This window comes from Arvicanthis niloticus, chromosome 22, assembly GCF_011762505.2.
Source record: "Arvicanthis niloticus isolate mArvNil1 chromosome 22, mArvNil1.pat.X, whole genome shotgun sequence".
In the NCBI taxonomy this organism is placed as follows: Eukaryota; Metazoa; Chordata; class Mammalia; order Rodentia; family Muridae; genus Arvicanthis; species Arvicanthis niloticus.
The window spans coordinates 31,989,633-32,017,022 of NC_133429.1; the positions used below are offsets into that span (position 1 = coordinate 31,989,633).

Below are 27,390 nucleotides of genomic sequence, written 5' to 3' on the forward strand. Positions count from 1 at the left end.
AGAAAATACTGGAGGTAAGAACTGTTTAGTCAAAAATATTTATTTCCTGAAGGCAAAATTACCTTTTGTTTCATTACATGCTCATTTGGGGGCGTCTTTGAAAAATATCACAATAGTGGGCTTTGTTTCATGTTTCAAAATTATCTAAGGGCCAAGACTTGTCAGGTCCAAGATGAAAATAGAGAGAAAAAGGATGCATCCATCCTCCTTGGCATGAAATGTGGGAGAGAGCTCCAGAGGAATCTGGCTTATACATGTGATCATGTGTATCATCACAGAGCTGGTGGGGACTTGGCTTTGTTTTCTTTCTTTGCTGGAGAGATAATGACTCAGAGAAGGTCAAGAAAGAACATTTGCCATAATGACCTTGCTCTTTTCTGAGATGCTCTAGGAGAATAAGTTTTCTATATAGTCCCTGGTGGCTCAATGCAACTGTTTTCAGAGCAAATCTGTAAGGAGTGAAGGCTACCGTGTGCTGCACTGTCTGGAACTTTATTCTGCTAGTCAAATGAGAAGAGTGAATGCCCACTTGAAACCTTCATGATCTACCACTCTGCTCCTTTGAACAGTAACAGGACAAGTCGTAAAAGATTTACTGATGCCAAGTCCCAGCATGGAACACACAAATCGCAAAATTGAAGTTAATCAAGTGAAGTCATTAGGATCTAACACGGGTGGTCATAGATTAAGAGGAAGTGAATGTTTCTTAAATGATTATTAAGTTGAAAAATGCTCATCAAAATCTTTCTTTGTGAAGGATACCTACGACACGTTCATATAACAATCCTCCTTGTGGATTTCTCCATATTTCACCAATCACAAATTTTACTTACAGTCTGAATAAGTGAGTAAGTAAAGACTAATGTAACTAGGAGTTCAAGTCATAGACTATATGACTTTTAGTAAAACAATATGTCTTTATTTACAAATAGAAATTGAAAAAACAATTAACAACAATAAAAAGCTAAACCAAACCAAACCAAACCAAACAAAACCTCTAGGACTGGATGTAGCTCCGACGATGAAATGCTTGCCTTGTGTATCCATCCCAAGTACCACAAAGGCAGACAAAGATACAGCAATAAACCATGATCGTCATGGATAAGCCAGATGCTGAGACTTCCTCATTGCAGATAAACGCAATCCAATGTGTCTGTGGCTTTTATACTGATCTTTATCCTCTGCCTACAAATTCAGAAACTAAGCAGTTCTGTGTAGCACTATAGATGTAGTGTAGAATTTACAATTGTCTCAAAACTATCTCTTTAATATTTAAAGTTAGAGAAAACCACCGTGGATAAAGAATATTAGTTTCTAGCAAGGTTCAAAGAAACAAAAATGTATTCTAATTGTTAGGCATCTCCGAACAAGCTTTATGAACAGTAACAGACTATCTCAAATTATTATTACTTCCCTTGAGTTAAAACATAATGTTAACTCGGACACAGAGCTAAAATTAATTTCACTGTGAGTGAAATGACTTATCTCCTGTGGCTTCATATCACAATGTCATACACTATGGTCCTGCACCTGTTCATTTTTGATATGTCATGCTTGGTCTAGGAGAAAGAAAATCTCCTTGGAGGAGCAAAGAGGCAACAGTGGTAAGAGAGGGAGCAGTCCAAAGCCACGCAGCAGGAGCAAGCTAAGATGATAGAGGGCATATGGCAGCATAGCAGGGGTTTCCGCACCCACTGCTTTGCCTTCTCACACTATTCCTCTGTAGGTCTGGGCACAATGCCACATACTCTCCCCTGTTAAAGCTGCGCTACTCCAATTCCTCCTGAGAGTGGGGAAAGACATTCAATAGAAAAAGGTTAATGTAATTGGTAGTCTTTGTTGTCTCTGTTCTCACAAATATAAGTTGCTTTCATGCCAGCAAATGTGGATCTGTCTAAGCTGCTCTAAGACGGCAGCCAACGTATCTTTAGGGCAAGCTGCATCTCATGTACAATGGAGCCAAGTCATCGTATTTTGATTTGAGTTATTTTATTTAAGACTGTATTGTAGGCCTCATGAATTGCTGAAAGAGACAGGGCACAAGGATATTATGTCTTCCAAAGTCAAATATCAACAGCCCTTATGATGTTTTGGCTTGAAAACGTTTCCTCCATGTGGAACGGCAGAAATAAGACACAAGAAAAGAGGTAACATTTGTAATCCTTATTTTAGTTTATAATTTTGTAACACCCGGTTTGTCTGTCATTGTTGTGTTTCATTTGTTTTGTTTGTTTTCCCACGCTGCCACTCATCCATTCGAATTTTATTCTATTAGCGAGTGGGCAGAAAGTTTCAACTTCACATGAATTCTCCTTTCCAGCACCTTCCATCTCATAACTATGGACACTTCAACTTTGTTGATAAGAAACAAATTTCCCTCTAATGATGCAAAACATTGTTCTGATATCTTCAAAGAATAAAGGGTGACTTACGTTTGCTGACAGCTGAGATGTGAGGGTAGCAACTTTCTCCTGGGAGGCAACCAGTTCTCTCCGTAGCTTGTGGATTTGCTGTGCAATTAAAAAAGTCCAATATACTCAATGAGCCATTAAAGCAAAGGCTTTATTACAAGAAACTAAGTATAGTAAACACAGATGACTCACTAAACAACTCCTTAATGAGAGGCGAATGCCGGCTCTCAAGTGCTACTTATGGAGAGAGGGCTGGATTTCTAAAACTTCCATGTTGGAAATAAAATCTGCTCATCAACTATATAATTGGTTCATCTTGTAAGTCCTGTAGGACTCATGGCATATTTCACTGCCTCGATGGATTCTGTTCCTTCTAAAACATTATTGTGATTAAAAACTCAAGCATAAAATAATCTTTAAAAATTCATATATAATATCTACACACTTTTCTTGATCTTTTATGTAAATTATCCACTTTACTTTTTTTCAGAAGATCTCAAATGCCTACCACATGCATTTTAGTTTTCTATATTTTGTGAGATTTTTCAAAAGTATAAATCTTATAAACCAAACCTTGATTTAAATATTTAATGAATCTATATTTGAAAACTTTTTTTTTTTTTTTTTTGAGACAGGATATTATCATGTAACCCAAGCTGTGTTCAAACATGTGCTTCTCTTGCCTCAGGTTCTGGAGTGCAGGAATTATAAGCAGGTATCACCATGCACAGTAAGAAATAATTTTATGGGATGGAACTTTAATGGAGAATACATAATTTCTAGCTAATGCTTCCTAGAATAACTTTATTCATTGACCTATTATAAGCTCTGAACAGAAATGTTTTGTAAGTATCCAAAGCATAAAATTAGGGAGAACATAGCACAATTCACTTAAAAATTAAATGCGACAAAATAAATATGAAGTGGTTTTCTAAATATGGAATTTTACTTTAGTATCACAGATACAATAACATCATATCATATTTAGCATTTCAGTCAATCACATTTCATGTTACCAGAAATCATAAGCAGTGGTTAATATGGGAATAATTGCAAGCATATAAAAATTGCTCCTGCAAGCATATTTCTGTTCTCAAGAGAATCAAGTCCTTCAGATGCCAAATATTCTACACTGATGCTTCCCTTTAAAAAACAAGTCTCTTATTCTTGGAGCTGGACAATTTCAATGCTTTCTGAGTGTGAAAGGCCATTTTGGACATAGACCATTAAATGTATTTCCTCTCCTACATTATACATTAAAAAAAAAAAAAGAAACTGTGATCAATATCAAGAAGAGTGAGAAAAAGGTGTGATGTGTATCTTGATGCAGAAAGAGCAAACATTTATCCAGTTTCTCTGCATACTGCCTTAAGAGAAAAGATGTCATCAATATCATCCAGCTACAAATCCTGTAACCTCAAACACTGATGTGCCTGAAAGATGCACGTCACTAATGCAATAGCGGCACAGATGGTATGGGAGTAACCAATCACGTCTTAAAATTAGACTGTAGACCCACCACTCTGTTAGACAGAAGCCATACCCAACAGTTAAAGTGGTTAAGAACCTGTGACTAAATAGATCATGGGCCTAGGGCCCACGATTCTGCAAAATAGTCATGGCAAAAAATGGCGTCTAATGGCTATATTCAGACATTAGTTCCCTACTCAGTCCTTATATGAGAAACTCCTGCAGTAGATGGGAATCAGCACAGAAAACCACAACTGGAAAATGTGCTGGGTGTGAGGGACTTTTGAGCACTTGGTCATAAATAGTTGCTTTCAAACCCCTCTTAAGTTTCAGAGATTGGAAAAGAAGAGGCAGAAAGATTATAAGAGCCAGAGGTGACATATGACTCCAAGACCCAGTAGGACTGACACACTTGAACTTAATAGATATTGTGGCAGCATGCATAGGGCCTGCACAAGTTCAATCCAAACAAGGTGCCACTGAGATGGGGAGCTCAACATGGGGTCCTACCCATATACAATTTCAGTAAGTAATGATTTCATTGTTATTTCAATTTTTAAAATGGAAACATACCTCAGCCCCAGTGAACATTATACTAATTTAATTTAATTTAATTTAATTTCTGGGGTCATTTAATCCCAGAAAACAAAGGATCTTTATCTTTTAGATCAATGCAAACTGAAATAGAGGTTTTTCTCAACTTATAGTTTTATTATATAATTCTTGTTCCTATAATTTATAACCCGGAAAACTACAAATCAATACTTATTTCATAGCTCATAACCTCCTGTGATCATAAATGACAAAAGGAGAACGGGATAGGTAAAACTAAGACACGCAGATGCTGTTCCATTTCCAAACCTCAGTAGCTGTCTCACACCGAAACTAAAAGCTTTGTCAGATCTATGTGATGTAAAACAGTTTCAGTTTAAAAAAAAAGTATGTCATCTATACTTTCTCAATAGTTTTGTACATAATTTGAGACAAATTTTACTCTGAAACAGTAGTTCTCAACTTTCTTAATGCTGCAACCATTTCATATGTTTCCTCATGTTGTGGTGACCCCCCCAACCATAAAGTTATTTCAGTACTCTTTTGCAACTGTAATTTTGCTACTGATATGAATTGTAGTATAAATATCTTTTAGAAATAGAGGTTTGCCAATGAGTTCATGGCCCTCAGGTTGAGAATCACGTCTCTAAAAGTTTATGAAATGAATTTGGTGGGAATGATTTAGCCTGCAAGGCCACTTTCAGTATATTTATTTTTTTTCTGCAGCAGTGTAAACCTCTAAGAGAGCTGTTACTCCGCCCTGAATAAAGTTGAAAGATTTATGTTTATGTTATGTGTTTGTGTGTGTACCTATGTGCATGTGAATGTGTCATATCCCTCTGAGCTGGAGTTACAGGTGTTTGTGAGTATTGGGTGTATGTGCTTGGTTGCTCTGCAAAAGCCATACACACTCATATCTGCTGAGCTATCTCGTCAGCCTCCATGAATAAAGTCTTCGTTTAAGTCACCTGGCACTCTTAGGCTAGTCCACATTTCTGTTTGTTTGTTTTTTTATTTGTTTGTTTTTACACTGGTAAAGAAGAATTTCCTGTCCAAGCAGAGAGTTGATTTTATAAATCATTGCAAACAAGTACGTGTTTGTGAAATGCTTCCCTTATACAGAAAGGGTAAGTCACAGTCATATCACAAATAAATAGGAAGGGATTATGGTGCCTGTGTGGAAAATACCTTGTGCTTCACACTCTATGGTTTCAGTAATCCTAGACTGTCCTTTAGGCAGTGAGGAAAAGACAGTAAAATGGATATGCGGTCTTACTACGCTAAAACAAAATTCTTTAATGAATTACTGAGTGACAGCTAGCATAAATAACTTACTAGTTGTTGAGCAAACTAGAGCAAAATGGAAAGCTTGCTGCTAGAACTTCCTTTCACATTCGATAAGAAGCAACACCTTGGTCACAGATGCATTTCTACAAGTCTTGTAGCTATGCTAGTGAATCAAGCACCCTCTAGTGGCAATGAGACCGATTTCATCCTAAAATAAGTCTGGTTTTCAAAGATTAATATGGTGTAGATTTTTACCTCTGAATGAGCCTTCTCTTCAGCCTGTAAAAAATGAAAAAGAGAACAAAGAGGGATTTTAATTATGAAACTAAGGTTAACTTATTCTATATGTAGAAATGAATAAAATACTTTTAAGATGCATTTACAACTTTTATGATCAAACATAAAAGAAAGCAATAAGTATAATTAATATAATAAAACAGTATACTATAGGAATAAAATGATATTTATGTGTGACACAAAATAACATATGATTCTAAGTATTTAAAGCTACAGGTATATAACACAACACAAGACAATGAAAGATTTTAAGAGACCATAAAAAACAAACCTTATACTAAAATATGTATTAGACCCCATGAAATTACGTGACAAATGGCATTTACAGGGGAAATCTGGTCATTATTGTTAATAATAGAAAGTAGAGGTTACTAATTCCTAGTTACTTTAATTTTACTTAACGGTTATTAAGTTTATTGGTAGGCACATCAACTAAACAATAACGTCCTTCGTTTTAAGGTGGCAATGAAAGAGAAAGAACGTTGGTTGTGCAGCTTATGGAAATGAGAATTTCTGTACAGGATGGTGGGGTGCTATATACTTCTATAGAGAAGACACTCAGGTCTTTTTTCCATCTTCATGCTGAGCTAGAAAATGCTAGCAAATAAGTTAGGTGCACCATTACATTTGGGAGGTTGCAGCACCGCAAACCTGGAAAGAACTGCAGAATGGGTGATGTTGCTGAACAGTTTTCACTCTGCCCCTTGTCACTTGCAGAAAAAGGGCTGAAAACAGTCTTGTCACTTGTTGTTGCTTTGGAGACACTTCGTGATTAGTTGATATATAAGTGTCTGAATTCATTTTGTCTGTCTTCTTCCAGAAGTCAGTCTCTCTTTCTCATTGTCTCTCTCTGTGTGTCTCTGTCTGTCTGTCTGTCTGTCTGTCTGTCTCTCTCTCTCTCATATATAACACTCAAACACACACACATACACACTCACAGATACCCACACACATGCTCACGAATATACACACACAATGCAAATAGCATAACTATCTGGGCATATATTATTCACAAGTGTCTCTTCTAACCTGAATTTCATGTTTCTGGGCTTTTTGTTTCTACATTTTAAGAGTGTCAAGATGTATATTATGGTACCCATTATCTGCTAAATCTGTAACTATGGAGACTTTGTTTTTCTAGAATACTGTGTATTTAAAAGCAATTTTCCCATTTGTCTTGTTTTTTTTGTTTTTGTTTTTTTTTTTTCATCTTGTTTTTAGCTGCTTAGTTAAAGATCTTTGTCTTTTAAAATACTAGTAATTTTAATTTACTATATGTGGTTTGGAGTTTGGATCTGTGATGTGAGAAAAAAAAAAGGTTAACTCAGTAACTTCTTTAAGCATTACTAACAATTTTCTTCAATTACCTAATATTCTGTACATTTATTATCATTTAATTTTGATTCTATTCTGCTTTTAGTCTGGCTCAGATTACATTAAAATTATAAAGACTCAATAAATGATTGATGTGCCTTTTAAAGAGATCTACTTTATTTAGATGAAGCAAATTATAATCTTCACACCATCACGTTTTTATTAAAAGAACCTCAAGATATGGATGTTAGCTACGTATTAATGTGCTACATGGCACGAATTTTCTCACAGCTGGGTTTCAAGACCTATTATTTCTTAAATCCTTGACTCCTTTCATAATCCATGGTTATTTTTACCAGTAAGACCTATTACCATAAAAAATGGAGCAATGAGACAGATATAATATTCTATCTCTCTCAGTGGCTAAGAAATGGGCTTAGTGATACAGTAGAGTTTGATTACATGATTTTTTGGTGAGTTTTTAAAATCAAGACAAACATACTGAAAAAGTGGTAAGCAGTACACAGTGTCCTGCCTAAGTAAAAATGTCATATGATTTCTATATTTATCAGGCCATTTAAAGTTATAATAAAATATCACTTCTTTGCATTGTCTTTGTGTTTCTGAAGGACATGCACAAGGATAAAGCATGGGCCTTCTTCCCATAAGATCAGTGAAAATCAGAACACACAAGAGAATGAAATCAGTAAAATGTTCCTATTTCAGAATATTTCAGAATGAAAAATTCTACTGGAGGGATCAGTAATATAAAACAGTATCATACATATAAAAACTTTTACAAACCTAAGTATTAGAAGCTGATCATCACACAGATATCTAGAATATGATTTGCTTTGTCAACGTAGTGGATATAAATATTAGGAAATACAACCATGACAACCAGGAACACAAACACCTTCAATGTAAGGAAGAAAAATGTAGGTGGAAGAGACTGTGGCCTGTATGAACACCTTTGTCATTTCCTAAGGAGGACTGAAAATGCAGAGAGATTTACCTTACTGTCACTTATTTTCATCTATGTCATTAATATTGAGATATCACTCTCTATATAGACATAGCTATTCCAGAATTTGTTATATAAACCAGTCTGGCCTTGAACTCATGGAGATTCTGCCTGCCTCCTGAGTGCTTGAATTAAAGGCATGCACCGTCATACCCATCCATTTAAGAAACAAACAAGCAAGCAAACGAAAAACAGAATTCAGAAGTTTACAGTTTTAGACAAAAGCACACAGATGCCAAACTTCTAGAGGTCATACTTTGGCCAATGACAAGCCTGTGACTTCCAGTTTGCAAAGATCCTATAGGCAAGGAAGTCAGATCTTATAGGAACAGTCCACAACAATTGGCAACTTGTTTGATGTATATAGTCACTGGTAACTGCACCAGGTAAGAGTGCAAATTTGTTCTTTACCTAGGATTCCTAGAAAGATGTAAATGTTAATCATACATTACTGTTTAAGTTCTCAGTGTGAAAAGCATATCTGCAAGTGGATTCTGCTATGGAGGTAGAACAAGGTGTCAGATCCCAAGAATTGGAATCACAGATGGTTTTATGTCTCCATATTGAGTTCCAGGAAAGTGAGCCAGATCTGCATGAGCATCAAATGTTCTTAAACCCTCCTGTCATCTCTCCAGACTCCATACAATGGTTTTTGCATACTGTTTTTCATGAATGTCTTCTAACTATCATAGTTTGCCTTCCCACACCTATCTATCTCTAGCTTCAAAACCTTTATTGTTGCACTGTTGGTTACTGATAGATTCTGGAGGAAAATTCTCTTTAGTTTGTACTCACTGCTAAGGCCAACAATCTTCAATAGATAGATCCCAAGCTATGGCCACACAGATGGCCCTGGTTAAACTCAGTAAATCACAAAACAAAACAAATTGACATGAAAGTGAAAGAGACGTTTGTGAGGATGGAGGTCTATGAACACAAGGGTAGTGAGATAGAAAAGAAGAGAGAGATAAAAATGATTAAGAAAAAAAGAGGTAGAAAGGAGAGAGATCTTGTCATTAACCGACAGTCTGTGCTTTAATGTCACATACAAAGCAGGAAACAAGCTAGGTTAACTTATAAGCAAAGGCTCTATAATGCAAGCCTATATATTTATATGTATGTATACATGTAGCAAAAATAATTGCAAGACCAATCAAGCTAATATACAAAAGTAGGAGGGACTTGGAGGCAGGGAAAGAGAGCAACAAAGAGAGGAAGATATGAGAAGAGGGGACTCAGGGTTATCGAAGGATGTTATATATATGCATAAAATGTAATAAAACCCATTGTTTATACAATTAATAAATGCAAATACAATGGGGAAAAGTGTGGAAATAATTGTGCTTGTCTTTAGAGCTTAATTGCTGAGTTCAGGACAAAGGATGTGGCCTTCTCATGTCCTTTCAATACAAAAGTAAAGGCTACTCATGTAACTTAAGGCTGGATGAGACTCATTATCTGCTTTGAACACCTCACTGAGGAATCTTCCCTATCTTGTAATTGCCTAATGAGTATTTAAAAGAGAAGGAAATGCCTTCAAGGACAAACATTCTCACTTTTGCAAAAATTAATTATAGTATCTCACACTGGGGAAGCTGAGACACTGTATTCATCTCTTGAGAAATAATTTTAAGCAGTAAACTCCTTGCAGAAGGTATTTTTTTCCTACTGGGAAAATAAACAAACAACAACAACAAATATTTCTAGGTCTTTGAGGGCCTATGGGCACAATCTTCTCTAAAAGAATTTTAAAAACAATAACTGGAAAGTATGCTATAAAACAATAATTATCTGTGGATCAGAGAGAAAGACAAGACATAGGATGGGGCATAAGAATGGTTTACAGACTCTGTGTCACACTCCAACACATTTTATGGCATGGTTTTACACATATTCACTGATCATAAGGAACACACCAAAGTCAAGTGAAAGGCATGCGAGCAGACCATGGAATGGCTTATTTTACTAGGCAACTGGTATATAAACATCAGTTTACTTGGTCATCTGTGCATGGCACAGGCAGGAAAACAGAGCGTACTTACCGTAGAGTAAAGGGATGATGTGCTAGAGACCAATGAGAGTGAGGAGCCATGAACTGGAGAAAATAACAACATGGTTAAAATAAGGAAGTTAATTTGCGCACCCAGACTTTTACTCAAAATATAAAGAACAGGTGGCTCGAGATACAAAATAACCACAGAAGATGACCCAATTATGAAAAGAAGTTGACTGCAAAGGTTGTAGAGACCCAACTGTCAAGAGGCTCCATTTGCATCCTGGCAGTATTCACTTACCAAGTTATAGATAGAAGTAGTGGGCACAAGGCCCACAGTGTGCTTTTATAGATTGGAAGCTGCGAAAATGTCCCATATGCAACAAACAGGAATCTAAAAACTTCTAAAAGGCTTTGTGTATCATGTTTACTGAATTTCGTTTTCCTAACATAAAGATCCAAGTTTGGAGTTTTTTTCTCTCCATATTTTCAAGAGACTAAGGACTCAATTTGCTCTCTTATTATTGTGATGAAGTGATCTCTTTGGAATCAATTCTTCCTAAATTTTTAGAACAGAAAAACATTTTTACCTCTAAATGAAAGTTAAGATGAAAATTTCATCCTGACTTGTTGATGCACACCAAATATAATGTCATCACGATTGAAGGTCTGCCATTACTTCTGAAGTTAAAATGTATTAAACCCAAAAGATAGGTGAAATTTTGCTTATGTTTGCAGAAAAGTCCTTCTTTTTTTTTTCTTATGGAATAATGTTGTTTTTGCTTTGAATTCATCCCTTTGATAAACATTACCTGAATACATGCAATACATGACATACTTGCAAATACATATATAAGATACAACCCTGGGTGTTCAGAAAGAAATCAAGAGACACAATGAAAAACATAACTATAACAGCCATCTACATGCTAATGATGTCAATTGGGTAGTTTCTATGGTTTACAGAGGCCCGTGGAAGCTGTACCATAGTGCCTACCCAGATAGCAAAGGATAAAATTTGAGAGAAACAGAGCAAGAAGAGGCTTTCATTTTTACTTTTGGGGGGTGTGTGTGTGTGTGTGTGTGTGTGTGTGTGTGTGTGTGTGTACAGTACATGCACACAAGTGTGTGTTGGTAACCAGGGTGGGATATCAGGTAGCATCCTTTGTCACCTCAAGCCAGAAGGGTCCTCCACTGTCGTAAAGCTTGCTCTTTTAATTAGACATCTTGCCCAGGGAGCTCTGGTAATTTGTATCACTCCATGCTAAGTGCCATAGGTATGCACAACAACAGGTGGCTTTCTACATGAGCATTGGGGGTTCAACTTAGGCCCTGCTGCTTTCAAAATAAGCATTGTTACCCACTAGGTCAATTCCTTAACTTCAGGAGAGTCTGTTTTAAAATCTTTATTAGTATATAAAGGTTTGCGAAAAGGTGGATGAAAAAAATAACTTCTGGGGCTTAGGACTATTACTTTATCAGGTATGCAAAGTCTTTCGGCCAGTCACCTTCTGAAAAGACCTATTTTTTTCGATCTCTACATAGCTTTTTAGTGAAAAAAAATATTAAGAATTAGCCTGAAGTACCAGAAAGAAGACAGACAATGGCTTAGAGGTTTCCATTCTCATTCAATTCCTGCCCCTTGTTCTTGATAGGTTTGTTTATAGCTTGCGGCGTGGTTTCCTTGTCTTTCAGTGTGGGCATTGAGCAAGGATTCAGTCTAGTCCAAGACTGCCTTCATTCTAGATCACAATTTAAGCAGGGTTTAATGGTTTAGCACTCAATTCATGGACAAGAAAGAGTTCATTTTGTCTACTCAGGTTAGCTCTCAGCAATGCATATTATTTAAATTTCACACACTGGATGCCAAAATTTCCCAGCAATGAACACCATTCTACTTGTCAATGAACATTGTAGAAAGACATCCATATGTTAACAGAGTATAAAAAGTATAAGAGGCTTCTGTGCAAGCACATGACACAATTGTTTCATAAAGAAAGGAATCGAACGTTTCAGATTAGTTATATTTTGTGCTCTATGCTGCAGTATCAGTCAACCACCATCTCTGTCACTGGGAGCTCGGTGGTTTGGGCATTATGCCAAAAGGTCGTGGCAAAGGTGGTCAACTGATATAATGCTATCATATTAAATTTACAGCAATGACCTGCAGAACAAGCATCTAGTCTGATAACTAAGGCAAAGGTGGGCAACTGATAAAATGCTAGCATATTAAATTTACAGCAGTGACCTGCAGAACACACATTTATTCTGCTAACTACCTTAACAGAGTCACAAGATAGGGTACAGAAGAAGATACAGTGGTAAAAAAAAGGAGGAAGAGCTATTGTTTAAGGTACATCTCAATCATATGAGCAATCTACAAAGTGAATGGAACATACACCACAGCTCACAATGCTAGGAAACTCTCCTGAGTTCAGACTATATACAACTCATGGCTAAAGGTTTACCTTCTGGTGTGTTTCAAGGTTTAGGGGTTTTGTGTTGCACACAGTTATTAAATGACGGCTTTCATGTTTGACTTCACTATAGTCACTTTGGATTTCTGTGCTTAGCTTGATCGTATCCTTAACTGACATGTGTTCTGATCTGCATGCCATATGCTTTCTTCATGGGTAATTAAAAATGATTCATTAAATTAAAGGAAAATTTCTTCAATTAGTATTGACTTTTAGATAATATATACACTTGAGAACACATGTGAATTTTAACATGTATTTACCTTCCTGGGATTTTTTGAGTGATTTTTTTTTAAGGGTATTCATGTGCAACTGTCTAAAATAAGACATTTATTAGGCCAGGTAGAAATTTTATTGCCATTAGATAAAAATATGACCTGGAAAATGTAGGTAGAATATAAATTCTAAATTGACACCGTAGCACATAGATCTTCTAAGACTAGAAGTTAGAAATATCCAATAGCTGTATAAAGCGATTCCTTCATGATTTATGTGTTTGTATAGCTCTTTAATAAAGGTGTCAACTTAAATATGTGTTCCATTATGTAACACATATGTCAAGCCCCTCTAAAGCCCTGTGCCTATGTGTAGGAGAACATCGGATCCCAAACCTTTCTATAGCCAAGCACCAATCTTAAAAGAAACTGACATACTTCTCAATATACAAAGAAACAATAATGTAACTTCAAACTGTAGCAAACCCGAAATGAGAATTACACTCACTAATTCAGTTTTTTTTTTTTTTTTTCCCCTCAAGGATTCTTACGCTGTGAATAATGAAATGGTTTTCCTTTCAGACTTACATGATATTATGTTATCTTCCCCTGTTCCCATCCTTGTTACCTTCCTCCATGCTGTCTCTGAATGAGCCTGAGTGACTGATGGCACGTGGCCTTTCCTCCAGAGAAGTGGCACTTCCGCAAAGCTGGGCATCATCGTAGAGGTCGAAGGAGGAGTCTTGGGCAGGGATGCTGCTGGACCGCATCATACTGGGTCCAGGCAGGTTAAACTGAGACAGGTTGGTGGGACTCACTAGAAAGTAAGGGAGCAGAGGCTCAGGGACTTGGACAGGGAGGATAATTGGCTAAAACAAAGTGAAAACGATTCTTATAAAAACATAAATACCAGGAGCTCTAAGTTTTAGGGAAAGCACAAGTCTTCCCCCGAGGTACTTTCATGGCAATAATCTTGCCAATTTCTAAAGCAATAGAAACCATCACCAACAGGTCACCTTGGCTGTTTTGTGCTAGAAATATAATAACATAATATTTTCTGGTAAATTATGACAAAAACATTGTCTCTCTCAAGGCTATAGGTTTCTTTTCTAGAAAATAATCATCACTTTAATGGGAAAAACATAATGGAAAAGAAAGTAAAATATAAAAAGAAAAATCCAATCTCCACAAGAAGCTCTTTAGGTGTTTCCAGGCAAAGAAACGCAGTCGTTTTGAACTGCATCGATGTGAGTTTATTAGAGCAAGGTCATAAAGAAGAGTAAAGAGAGTTTTTCTTAAATAAAATATATTTGATGTCTACTGTCTTAGAAAGAGAATCATAAAAAAAAGCCATTGTCTGCTGGGTCTAAGATGAAAATATCAGAATGAGGTTGTCAAGACGAGCATATTTCAAAGAAGTATCGTAAGTGCACAATTTTAAATGAGATTCTGTCAGGTGCCTATTGCCTTGCAGCTTTTACTGTATTCTGTGCCTTAGACCAAATGATAATCATCAACTTTGTTAAGGAAATGACTGATTAAGCCAACAATTGCATCCATAGATGTTAGAGTTTGAAATTTGACACAGGAGTGAGGCAGAAACATCAAGAAACAGCCCTCATAAATTTGTCCTATTGAAATTTAAGAATTCACTCCCTTATTTAAGAGTGAATTTGTTATTGCTCCATAAGGCACAGGTCAGGCTCTGATAAGCTAAAAACAAAACTGCTGAACACTGTTAGAACATTGGAGAACTCTGTCAGTAATGCTGAATTGATTGGGGTTTTAAAAATGTGCTATATTTTCTGACACATGACACACCTGCTTAATATATTACTTGTCCTCGTGATGAGTTAAATTGGAAGCTAGACCTCAAATAAGCAAATGTGTGTATCTACTGTTTACAAGGAGTCGGCTTAATCTGTCACAGTCATAACTGAAAGATGAGACACAACCATCCTCTGATAGTTGTGCACTGGTATTAAATGAAGCCTAGATAAAGAATCAAACACACACATGATTATACACACACACATGTGTCTGTGTGTGTGTATATATATATATATGAACTATAATGAAAAAGGAATAAGCTATCAATATGTAAATTATATAACTAACTGGAAGAAAGTAGAAAATAAAAAGAAAAGAAAGAAATAATAAGAGACAGAGACAAAGAGACAGAGAGATGAAAAGGCAGGATAGACAGACTGAGAGAAAGACAAAGGGGGAAAGGGGAGAATGATGGAGGAAGAAGGTGGTGGAGAGATTTTTTTCAGAAAGATTCCACCAGACCAAAGCAGTGGCTATTACTTCTAAATCCTTGTGGTTGCTAAAAAGAGCCTATAAGTCTATAAAAGGACATTTAGAACCTGAAAGCTTATGTTCAAGGTACAGAGGTGGAGTACATACACCTTTTCAATATGTACATTATAAAATTAATCTTTATATAAAATATGTACTCTTATAAAATTGATTTCATCCTATGTATGTGCATATCACTCTAACCTTAATACCAGCATTTAAAAGGACATGTGTTCCCTGTCTGGTTAACCATTTGAACATGGATATAACCAAGCAAATGCTCCTTGTACACTTTCAAATAAAACATTTTACCCGCTAAAATAGTAAAATAGTGGTGAAAGTTAATGCAAACTTTACATTAAAAATGTTGAATCTTTTCCATTGGAAACATACTAACACTACTTAAGAAGGTACACTTATAGTATTGATGAAAGGTTTGCTGTCTTTATGGTTGAACTGGAAGAGAAATATAACACAGTATCTTATTTTAAGAGTATCTACCACAGGAGAGGACTAATGTGGAGAAAAGCCACATAGATAAAACTATTTTTTAATAGAATACAAAGGGTAGTAATGTAGTTATACTAATGCTTTAAAAACTTTTAACTTGGTTAAATAGCCAAATTTTACTCCTTAGAGCATGGTGGAAATAATGAGAAAATATATGATCTTTAAGGTCCAGTCACAGGCAGAAGTCACAGAGGATCTCTCAACAGGAGAGAAACTGATAGGCAAATCTCTTAATAAAAGGTGACTGACCTGTCCTTTAGTTGAACACAAAGCAAAACTGTTAAATTTATTGAGATTATGTTTGGTGAGTAGGAGAGCAGAGAACAATGGCAAACTGACTGTAATTGACATATTTATTTGATTTATTTTTATGTGCACACTACTGATTACATTTTCCCCAGCTGCTGGGACAAGCTTCTAAATGACTCTCAGACATTCCTCCCTTCTCTATACAGCTATAAACCAGTAGCATTATGATAGCATCCTAAATAAGAAAATCTTATGTAACCTAACTTCAAAGAGGTGTATGGAATCTGGACATGGAACTAAGATAACATGGCTGGAAATTCATTGCCACTGCGGGACAAAGAAGTATCCTTGCTCTTTTAAATGATAACAAAGCCTTGATGTTCATAAGACGTCGACAGCTCATATAGGATATTGGTAAAGATCATTGTTATGACTCAAAAGTTCTAGAGGTTATTGTGGAAAAAGCTGGAATGGGAATGATTTAGCCTTGGGTCCTTTGGGGTTTAAACATGAAAAGTTCAGTTTTCTGGATTGTGAACCATCTGTGGGTACACTATTGAAACCGTGTTTTCTCACCTGACAAAAGCTACAGAAATGAAACTATGACATATGCGACTTGACAGAAGGATCCATTTTAAAATATTTATTATTATTGTTATTATTATTATTATTATTATTATTATTATTATTATTATTATTAATGTATATATATGTATGTGTGTGTACAGCTATGTGCTGGGACCTGAGCTGCCAGAGGAGACAGGAGGCTTCGCATTCCCTTGGAGTTACAGGAGACTGTGATCTGTTATATGGATACCAGGAAACAAATTTTTGTCCTTTGGAAGAGAAATACCAGCTCTTAACTGTCGAGCAACCTCACCAGTCCAAGAAATTGTTCTTTTGCATCATCACTGGGTCTTTTAAGTGATAACTAACATATTTTAATATGTTTCAGTGTTTTCTGTTTCTGTGATATTTACGTAAATGACCTCACTTCCTACAAACGATGCTAATGGCTAAGACAGCCATTTAGTTTTCAATAGAGTCTTCTAAAAATGGTCACAGAGTACCGCCTTCAGTGACAAATTCTGCCTGTTAGGGAGCATTCTGATTTCAATAATGTTTCAAGAAACGATCTTGCAGTCACATAATGGCATATTATTTTCAGCCTAATTATTTCTATATTCTCTTTGTCTATGTAAAGGTCATTAATTTTGTTCAACAGCAAGAAAAACTAACATGTTTTACTGAATATAAATAAAGATGTTGAGACAGAATGGGAAGGATCCTGTTTTTGAGATCTGGTGTTGTGTGATCTATCCCTGCTTATGATACTTACGTTGGTCTGCAGTGTTGTATAGCTCAGCTATAGTCACAAAACAGTAATAATTATATTAATTACAATTATTGAAATTAAACATTTGTTCTAAAAATAAGTGACACACTATTTGGAAATTATTCTGTGTACAGCAGGCACCAAGGTAAGGCCATATTTTTTTTTCTAGGTTTTCACCAATATCCCCATGAGAGTAGATTGTAAAAGAAGTGGAATACAATTGACAATTTAGAATATTTTACCCAAGTTGGAAAAGTGGTATTTTCCTGTGGCTGAAGATGACATGGCAGAAGGGGAGACCAAGGGAGACTGGTTGCCAGTATCCTGCAGCCCGCCAGTGGAATGCGAACGCAGCCACTCTTTGCCTTCTTCTTGGTTGGCCTGCCGAGATGATGGGGTGTATCTGCAAAACAGCACAGCTGAGACACTTCAGCACGTCGACAAGGACAAGGCAAAACCAGGACAAGAAAACAATCGAAAGGAGCTTACTGCTCAGACCGAGCCGCAATCACAAACAGATTGGATCTAATTACAACTGCTCAGTTCCTCCAGATGATTTGGCACCATCTGCTTGATCCCAAAGGGAAAATAAATAGTGGCATTTGAGAAGGAAATGATGCTTCTGTGAGATATGGACTTGAAAGCCACAAGCAACGAGCAGACAGCCAGGTTAAAACGGAGAAGGAGAAGGACCCCCAAGCACCGTGTTTGGAAGGACCCGAGGTGAGAACACTGATTCAACATGGCGGAGTGTGGTAGGGCAAAAGTCAAGGGATGCACAGTGACGTCACAGAACAGCATAGGAAATGGCACACACACTGATAGCTGGAGTTTTCTTTCAGTTCTTTGGTTAAAATGACACTTGTCACACTCATTACACTGTCCCTGTTAGCTGTTTTCTCTGCATTGTTTTCTCAGAAAAAAAAATTATGTGTAAGATAGGTTCATGGCCATGAACTCAATTTTCAGTTTATTTTCTTCTGAATTGAAAAACTATTTAGGACATGCTAAATGGCATTAGATTAATTCAAATTTAAACTGATATGGTAATTAATGAAAGCAGTTGTGGAAAGCAGATATTGGCAATGCATTTTTATAAAATACAGTCTGTAAAATAACACCTTAACTGCCATACCTGCCCTGTGATGATAATTTTTATTTATTTTTTTGTTCCATTCATAGCATAGTTTATTTAACTTTTCATCCTTATTTTTCACAGGTGTAGACTATATACTTTCATTTTTAAATATGTAAAATTTTGTGTGTTTCTAAACATGTATGAATGTCTATATAGTACGTTCCTGTGTGTGTGTGTGTGTGTGTGTGTGTATTGTGTACTTACATGAATGTGGAAGTCAGAGGAAGAAATTGGGCATCATACTCAATTACCTCTGCTTTACTCCTTTGAAATAGGGTCTTTATGATCTTACCAAACTCAGGGCTACTGGAGCACAGGTGAACAGATGACATTCCTGTCTCCATTACTTCCAATGTTGGAGTTTCAGGCCATGTGGCTACACTCAGCTCTTTTATGTGGGTGCTTGGATTTCAACTCCAGTCTTCATGTTTGCTTACATGAAGAAAGCAATCATATTTTACCAACTGAGATACCTCCCCAGTTTCAGTTTTGAATTTTTGACAGCATCTACCTCCAAGGTGAAAAACATCGAGAAGTAAATTTATCGTAATGAGAGAGAAATGAATTCCAGCATCATACCACTAGCTGCTCCCCTCATGAGCAAAGCCTCAGACAAGCTCTTAGTACCTCCTAATCGTGATCTCCCTACTGGGATTCACTGGACTCACTACCTCCATCCTCACTGTCATCTCTTCCTAACGAGCAGTCACCTATTCCTGAAGCCAGAGAAAGTGTGAAGATTAAAAGTGATTTCATATCCCTGTCTCAGGCGCTACATTGCAAACAGGTAAGAAGAAAAAGAGACAGCACAGAAAGTTTACATAACAACAGAAAAGGCAGCAATTGTGCTGAGAGAAATATATACCTTAGTCCCTTTTTGGGTAGTGTATTTCTGTCAAGCTGCATGCTGTTAAAACAAAGAAAACCCCTAAGGACATAATGCAAACAAAATTTCCAAATCATATAGCCAACAAAATGCATCCTCTGAACTATACGAAATAACCATCTGCTAATGCATACATGAATACCGAACTGACTGGAAAGGCCAACTGGGTGAATGCATCTTTGTCACTGTGATAAATATGGAATTTCTTTCTATCCTAGTGACATTCAAGCTTAAGTCATGTTAGCAGTAACTTTCCTGTGGATGCTGTAGTAACCCCCCCTCCCCTTTCCTGTGCAGGTAATGAAACTTTTGCTGTGATTTCATATGCAGGAAAATCAATGAGATGACATGATGCCTGCTTTTAAAGGGACAAGTCCCACTAACAAGAGAGGATGAAAACATCACATAATCCCTGTACCGTTCTTTTATAATTTCTAATAAGGATAAGGGTAGATTTGTCTCCCATGGATACACAAGAGATAATTTAATATGTAACAAGTATTCTCTTTGAACAATGTTTATAGTATAATTATTAAAATATCTTAATGAAGCAAAACTATTTTATCTTTCATAAGTCGTCAATTGGGCATTAAAAGGATTATATACTTTATCATCAGTGTTTTAACTAATTCTTAGCCGGTCAGACATAGGACTTGAACTAGGTCTAAATAAGAGCAAACTGAGTCCCTGAAAATGGAGAAGACAGGGAAGATCCATTCTAATCTCTAGCATGCAGATTAGCAAAGCACAAAATGAAAAGTGGATGTACACAAGGTTTGCTGGCTTGTTTGGAACATCACACGGTCAGAATTAAACACAAGGTGTGTGCACAATGGGGATGACGTAACATGAATGCAGACAGAGTGACTTGAAATTGAATCACTCAAAATCAAAGCTAAAATGTTTTCCTCTACAGGCACTCCATCCATTAGATAAGGTGTAATTATGATGCCAATGAGTAATTGGTTCTGGTCATACATTGTGATTATACAATTTTCTAACTACTGGGAATAAATATACTGAAGAAATCATACTAAACAAATAAAACATTTCTAAATGTAAATTTAATTGGGCTGTGTATTTATGTGATCTAAATCCATTTTAAAGACTATTTCTTTAAAATATTTCAGAAAGTGAGAATGTTACTATTAGTTTGCCATTGTTATCTGATTATATAAAAAATACTTGTTTATATGTTACAGTGAAATTTAGTGAAATAACAGCAAATAATTACCTTAAATTGAGTAATATAGAACCATTTCCTAAACTCTAGAGCAGTGATTCTCAACCTGTAGGTTATGACCCTTCCAGCAAACCCCTATCTCCAAAAAATTTAAATTATGATTTATAACAGTAGAAAAAGTAGCTACCAAGTAACAACAAAAAATCTACATTTTCGGTCATTGCACCATGAAGAACTGTATTAAATGGTCACAGCATTACAAAGGTTGAAAACCACTGCTTTAGACGTCCATGACAATATTCTGTTGGTCTTTCTGCAAAAGGTCAAGAACTGCCAACTCCAATATCAGCAATGGCTAGGGAGGCGGGGACAACGAGAACAGTGGGAATGTCAATCCATGCACATCTGTCTACTGCCAAGAGTTGTAATACATAACATGGCTGTCACATTTCACATTTAAGGACAAACTAGAAAATTTTAAAGTTGTATATGACTTTAAATTACTTTAGAAATAATATTTTAGTCACAGTAAAGTAGAATAAAACAATGTGGATTAGTTATAGTCACATATCACCAACAACTAAATCTTATATGCAGGGAAATGTGAAAAAAAATATTTCATTTGTATTCATTCATTTTCTTACTTTTTAAATTTTAGGAAAGAATGATTTATGTAAAAGTTGGAATTAGTATGAAAACTCACCTAACTATTAGTTCTTGGATATGAAGATCAAGGTATAACAAGAGAAGTCAAGAACTTTTATATACCTCAACATCTAGCATGTATGTCTCAAATTAATTTTAAAAATTACACTTTAACACAGTATTATAGTTTCAATTTAGTTATGAACTTAGCAGTTATGTCAGGATATGCACATAAGATTTTCTTAAATAGATCACACACTTCCTCTTATGTACTCTTAAAGCTTAAACTCTTAAGGGTTAAAATACAGATAGACTTTGAAGTTTTCTTCTAGGAAAAAAAACCACCATGTTTTAAATAATAATAAAATTTTTTCAATGTAACCATATCCTGAAAGAAACTGGTTACTATCAATCTTACATGTTATTAAGACATTCACATTCAATTTATATGATTTAATAGTCACGCAGATTTTAGAAGTCTTCATTTTATTATTTTTATACTGAGTTAAAATTAATCTATTTCCATTGTTCCATAACTATAAAACGATTTGCTTAAAAACAGTAAATAAGTATATAGTTATTGCTGTATTTCTATAATAAATATTTTTATAGAGTGAAGCTAAGCATTAGAAGAATTTATTAAAATTAATTCCACTATAGTTATAGAACTTGTTGATCTTAACATGTAGTTTTGATTTGACAATTTCTTGATTAAAACTATGCACTTAACCATGTTTGTTAGTATTTACTGTTTGAATACAAAAGAAAGAGATTGAAATCTATGTGTAATCAACTTTATATTTTCATGTTTATAATTTTAAAAGTATTTGTATTTTGGAGGTTGATTATGGCTAATGAATTATGACCTGTTTGTTTGATTTAGATATCAACTCATTTTTAATGCTTCATATAATATGTTTATAAAACCAGGATGCATTCATTATTCAAGTAAGACTGTTAATATATTTTAAATATAATTACATTTATTTGTCATAAGTCTTAGACATGATATGTGATCATGTGTATTTACCTTGTAACTGCTAAAACTAGAGTCTGAGATGTGATTGGAAGTCTTAATTCTTTTGATGGATGAACCAGTACCTGTTCATTTTACATTGGGTATTCAAACCAAACCAAAAGGGAAGTAGATATGTTTTAGTATGTAAAGCCCAATTGTTACAGCTCAGATTTATTTTTTATGAATGAAGAAACATTCATTCCGTAGTAACAGAAGCATCACAGTAAGTATTGAGCATTAATGATTCATTTAGGTCTCAAATACTTTTATGTGGAAGAAGTGCATTTTGCTGACTCTCAGTGTACACAGAGGTGACGGAACACTAAGAGGCTGTATTTTACTCCTAATTTTGAATTTCACAAAGCCAAGAGAATCCAGAAGAAAATACTCGGAAATAATAGGTTAATGGACAACTTGGGCATTGCAAACTATCTTAATAAGGGATTTAACTTACACTTTAAATTTTCAAATATTGCTCAGAGAGCATAACTGTGGAATCCATTTGAACTTGGTCATTAACAAAGCTTTAATCATCCCAAGGACCTGTGTTGCCTTGAATCTCAAGCCAACAATTAAAAATGTCTTGAGAAGATATCACTCACAGCATGAATACATACTTTATATATTTATATTTTGGTATTTATATATTCTTCAATATATTATGCAAATTGCCTACTGACTCAAAATGTAAGCATGAAGAAAATTATCCAATCACCCTTATCCTAAATGACTATTCCTCTGCAAATTTGATTATAGGAGAAAAGAATAAGACTGGCCTCATTAATATTAACTATAAATTTAAGTTCAATTTTATGTCACTGCATAGTTTTATTCACAGTGGGGATCAAAGGAATTTAGTAGGGTGGGGTGGTGGGCACAGTGCGGGAAGAAGGGGGTAAGGACTCATGGATGCCTCCAGGAAAGCTCACCTTTCTGAGAGAGTAGATCTCACACTACCCGTTCTCATGAGCAGGCTCTGCACCTCGTGAGTGCCTGTGGTCAGTCCAGACAGGGAGCCATGATGGCTGAGGGGCAGGTCAATGGACTCAGAGCTCGTATGGAGACTAGTCATGGACTGGTAACTTGGAGTGTCCTTGCTGCCGGCAGAGGAACTGCTCAGATTGGCAGCCCACACAAGCCCACCGGATGTGAAAGAGTGAACCGACGCTGGGCTGGAAGCCAAGGAGTGACTTAAGCTTATAACATCTGTAGTTAGGTCTGAGGGTTTATTGAAGAGAGGGCTGCTGCTGCCACTCAGCCCACCAGCACTGCCCATGCTTCCGGTACCGGACGACGGGGACTCCAGACTGCCTTGTCGGGCTAAAGAGGTACTAGGGCTGGGCACTGCTGAGGAGGATTTCACCCCCTCAGTATTAGGTGCGGAGGCAGATTTGCCACCTGCCTTGGCACCGAACAACCTAAAAGAAAAACAAATAACAACTTGAGTTGTTCCAAGAGACTCATATCCACGTTTTCTAGGGTTTCAGTCCACAGAGCCAAGTGTGCTTTGGAGTAGTGAGCAACCAAGCACGTCCAGCCTCTATGTTTCTGAAGGTCATATGACTGGCCTTTTATTAATCAACTACTTTTTAAAAACCTCTTACAATATCTTAAGTAAGCACTGGCCTGCAACCAAGGTGGGCAGCAGTGGATAAAAGTCAAACATGATTGTGCTTGACTTTTATAGGACTCTCCATTTTGGTGGTGCCTATCTATAGAACCATTATAATGAAACAACTTCTACGCATTCGGTATATGACGTTTAAATGGATTTTTTTTTCTTTTTAAAATAGATTGTTCAAAAATCTAAAGGGCACCCTTAAAGAAAAGTTCAAATAAGGTAATGTCTAGAGGCCTGAGTGGCTGGGCTGGAAATATTGGATCTTGCTGGCAACTTATGGATTTGTTTGTATCTTCCCATGGAAAAAAAAAAACCACAGTGATTTCTGTCAGTTGCCAGAGCTATTCAAATATATGTTTATACCAGTGGTTTAAAATACCATTAGTAGGAAGTTAGCTATTGGAGTTTAGTTCAGAAAACATTTTAGTTTTGTAAATGAAGCAGATGACATAATCAAATTTATGCAAATATGGAAATAAAATGATATGAAGAAATGGCAGAATGGGTACTAATTCAGCTGCAATGAAATCCATATTTCCTGCAGTGGAAGATTTTTATGGCGAATATGAGAAATTGTTTCATAGGTAATGGGCCACTGGAGGGCGCTCTTGGCCTTCACATAAGCAATGAAAATATTTACTCTTGTTACAAGCTATCATTCATTCTTTCCAAGAACTGTCACTTCAAATCATTCTTCACGATCAATATTTCTAATGACAAATTTGACTGCTAGTTTTCAAATAGTTATGTTTCTAAGGTTACTTAAGTGTAAATTCTTCAAGACTCTTCCTATGAGATCAAAGTTCTGGGGTAAATCGGGAGAATAAAATACAAACCTGAAATATTTAACAAGTAATAGGTAATAAATTGTATCATTTTGATGAGAAGAAAACAGAGCCAGGGTTATTTAACAATTTTTCTTAACTCATCCACTAATTTTTGACCCTTGCTACTCTTAGGGTATTTAAAAATCAGGTATATTTCTAAGCAGAACTTCATGTACTTAATAAGAAGTTAATCCTGATACATACATCAGACATGCTTCTGGTTTCTATCAAAAGACACTGATGAAGTCTTATAAAAGTCACCTCATTTCTGAGTTCTTGTCCTAGGTCAAACATCTAAATGTTTTCAAATTCTGCAATCAGATCATACTTTGATAACTTTTGCTGCTGCTGCTGTTGTTACTATGTTAAGATCCAGTACTGTATAAATTGGTCCACTATAAACTGTTAGAAAGAATATACCATTTCTATTCATAACTGCCAACTCATTAAGCATCAGGAAGCTAATTTACACTAGAAGTAAATGTGGTGTTTTTAAAGATCTATGAAGTTTGATTTTTTTTTTGTAATTATGGAAAGGAGAGGTGAAATTGCTGAATTATTTTGGAAGCTATCACTTTATTTCTATGAATAGTCAGTCATGTGATTTTAGGCCTGTTACACATGCTCTTTGTATTTCTAGTGTCACTCTGACTGTATCTGAAATGTTAACCAATCTCTAAGCGAGCATCACCTTTTACACTAGCAACTGGTGCAAACAGCTCTGTAGAATTCACTATATTTTCGACAAGTCTAGGATACAGAATCTTAGAATACTTAGAATATATTAAAATAACTTTATGTAGAATAAACACGTTATATACTACCTTTTATGTTTTCCCAGCATCTCCTTACATACCCTTACCTTCGAAATGTAGGCGAGGCAATATCTGGATATTTGGACCCTGGCTGTCTGAGCCCTTGAGTACCACAGGCACTAGCAGAGGTGGGGCTAGATTTGGGGGAACCTGACAAGGAAACACTCTCTGAATCCGACACTGCTACTTTCTCCTTTTCTTTGTCTGTTTGGTTGACAGTGACTGGACTGGAGCGCCCTGAGCCGATCTTCGTGGGTTCTCTCAGTTTCGAGGTGGTGGCCCCAGCTGACTTGCTGCTGACATTGGAATCAATGCTGCTGGTGCTGGATCTGTGGCCACCTCTCCCAGGGATACCGCTGGTGCTGGACTTAGAAGGGCGGGGCAAACTGCGGTACTGGAGGGTGGTCTTCGAGCTCACATGCAGGACAACATCATCTTGATTCTGGGACCCGTCCAGACTGGTTTTCCTTCCTGCGTTGGACTTCCCACCAATGGCAGCAGATTTGGGGATTTTTCCCAGTGTGGCTGAGCCACTTGTTATGGTGGCACCGCTGTTGGTAATCATAGTAGAGGCTCCTACACCACTTGGCTTCTTATATCCAAAAGAACTGCTGGCTGTCGATCTTCCGATGCCAGAGGGTGGCTTTTTCCCTTCATCCCCACTGCTCTTCCCTGCATCTGAAGGAGACCTTTGCAAGGATGATCCTTTGAGAGGCGTTTTCCCTTTCTCTGAGGCTTTGGCATCGTCTGTCTTCCCTGATTAAAGAGAAACACAGATATGTTCTTTTGAATGTTTTGATAGCAGAACACTTCCAAAACCAAATGTAAATCTTGAGTGCTCTTTAGCTCTTTCTATCACTTCAGTTCCGAAATATTTCTTGTTTCAGATCTAAATCGGCATGTACTCTAATGAGAGGATTGAGTGCAAAGCTAGAAAAAAACAAACGCTGTCAGGGGCACTGTGATGAACATGGGTCAGTAGAGTGGAAACATGTTACTTCCTTATTTGTTAATGCCTTGTATCTTATGACAGTGTTGCTTCAGAAGGATGTCACTTTTTCCTCTCTAGTCAAGTACTAGACAAAAAGTTAATCTCAGTCCCTTCATCATGATTTTATCTTAAGTACCCCATGATACCACAGTTTAGATGGCACTATTTATAAAATACTGGGAGAGTCCTAAAAGACAGACTGTGTAATTGAGCAGAAGTCGTTCACTCTTTTCTTTCATAAAGCTCAATTCACAAACAGAATCTGCAAGGCTGGGTATTGTAACTCTCTGGTTAGGGAGGCAGCATTCAGCTCTCAGGTTTGTGGTCATGGGTAGTAGAATTCACACAATCCATACCAAACATATTCATTAAAAAGTCAGGAAAATGAGATATTTGTGGAAAGCATTTGGGGCTGCCTTCTAGGAATTTGGCAGGAATTTGACATTGAGCAAGGACAAGGAAGTAGGCTCAGGCAGGAATTTGACTTTGGGCTAGAACTCAGGAAGTAGACTCAAGATAACACAGAAGAGGAATGTGCTCCTTGTATCTTGATGGGTCTTGTTAAGACCCTGAATTACAGTGATTAAGGGACCTTCCAGTTTATGCTTTGTTTGTTTCCTAACTACTTTGTTTATGACCTAGAACTGCCCTTATTATTTGCATGTACTTAAAATGATATAAAAGCAGACTGGGAAAAAATAAACCCACTTCAGCTTCAGCACTGGCTAGAGTCGTGTTATAGTGTTGTCTCGTTGTCTTTTTCTCTTCAATCCTCCCTCCCTTGAGACCCAGTTGACTGACTTGAATTGGCTTGGTGAGTTATTTTTTTC

General features: G+C 36.4%; 1 protein-coding gene across 7 annotated transcripts in view; it reads right to left on the minus strand.

The window, feature by feature from the left end:
• The window catches only part of Nav3 (neuron navigator 3), a 712,871-nt gene that overhangs the window by 58,593 nt on the left and 626,888 nt on the right, over window positions 1-27,390 (minus strand). For 5 of the 7 annotated variants that reach the window (XM_076920185.1, XM_076920186.1, XM_076920181.1 and 2 more), the window contains 8 exons: window positions 25,617-26,325; window positions 23,236-23,724; window positions 19,440-19,481; window positions 17,679-17,839; window positions 13,669-13,857; window positions 10,398-10,450; window positions 5,976-5,999; window positions 2,433-2,510 (listed from right to left, as the gene is read on the minus strand). In XM_076920185.1, the coding sequence (XP_076776300.1) occupies window positions 2,433-2,510; window positions 5,976-5,999; window positions 10,398-10,450; window positions 13,669-13,857; window positions 17,679-17,839; window positions 19,440-19,481; window positions 23,236-23,724; window positions 25,617-26,325 (1,745 nt within the window). The remainder of the gene's footprint in view (window positions 1-2,432; window positions 2,511-5,975; window positions 6,000-10,397; window positions 10,451-13,668; window positions 13,858-17,678; window positions 17,840-19,439; window positions 19,482-23,235; window positions 23,725-25,616; window positions 26,326-27,390) is intronic. The other 2 variants (XM_076920183.1, XM_076920187.1) reach the window with 1 other exon arrangement.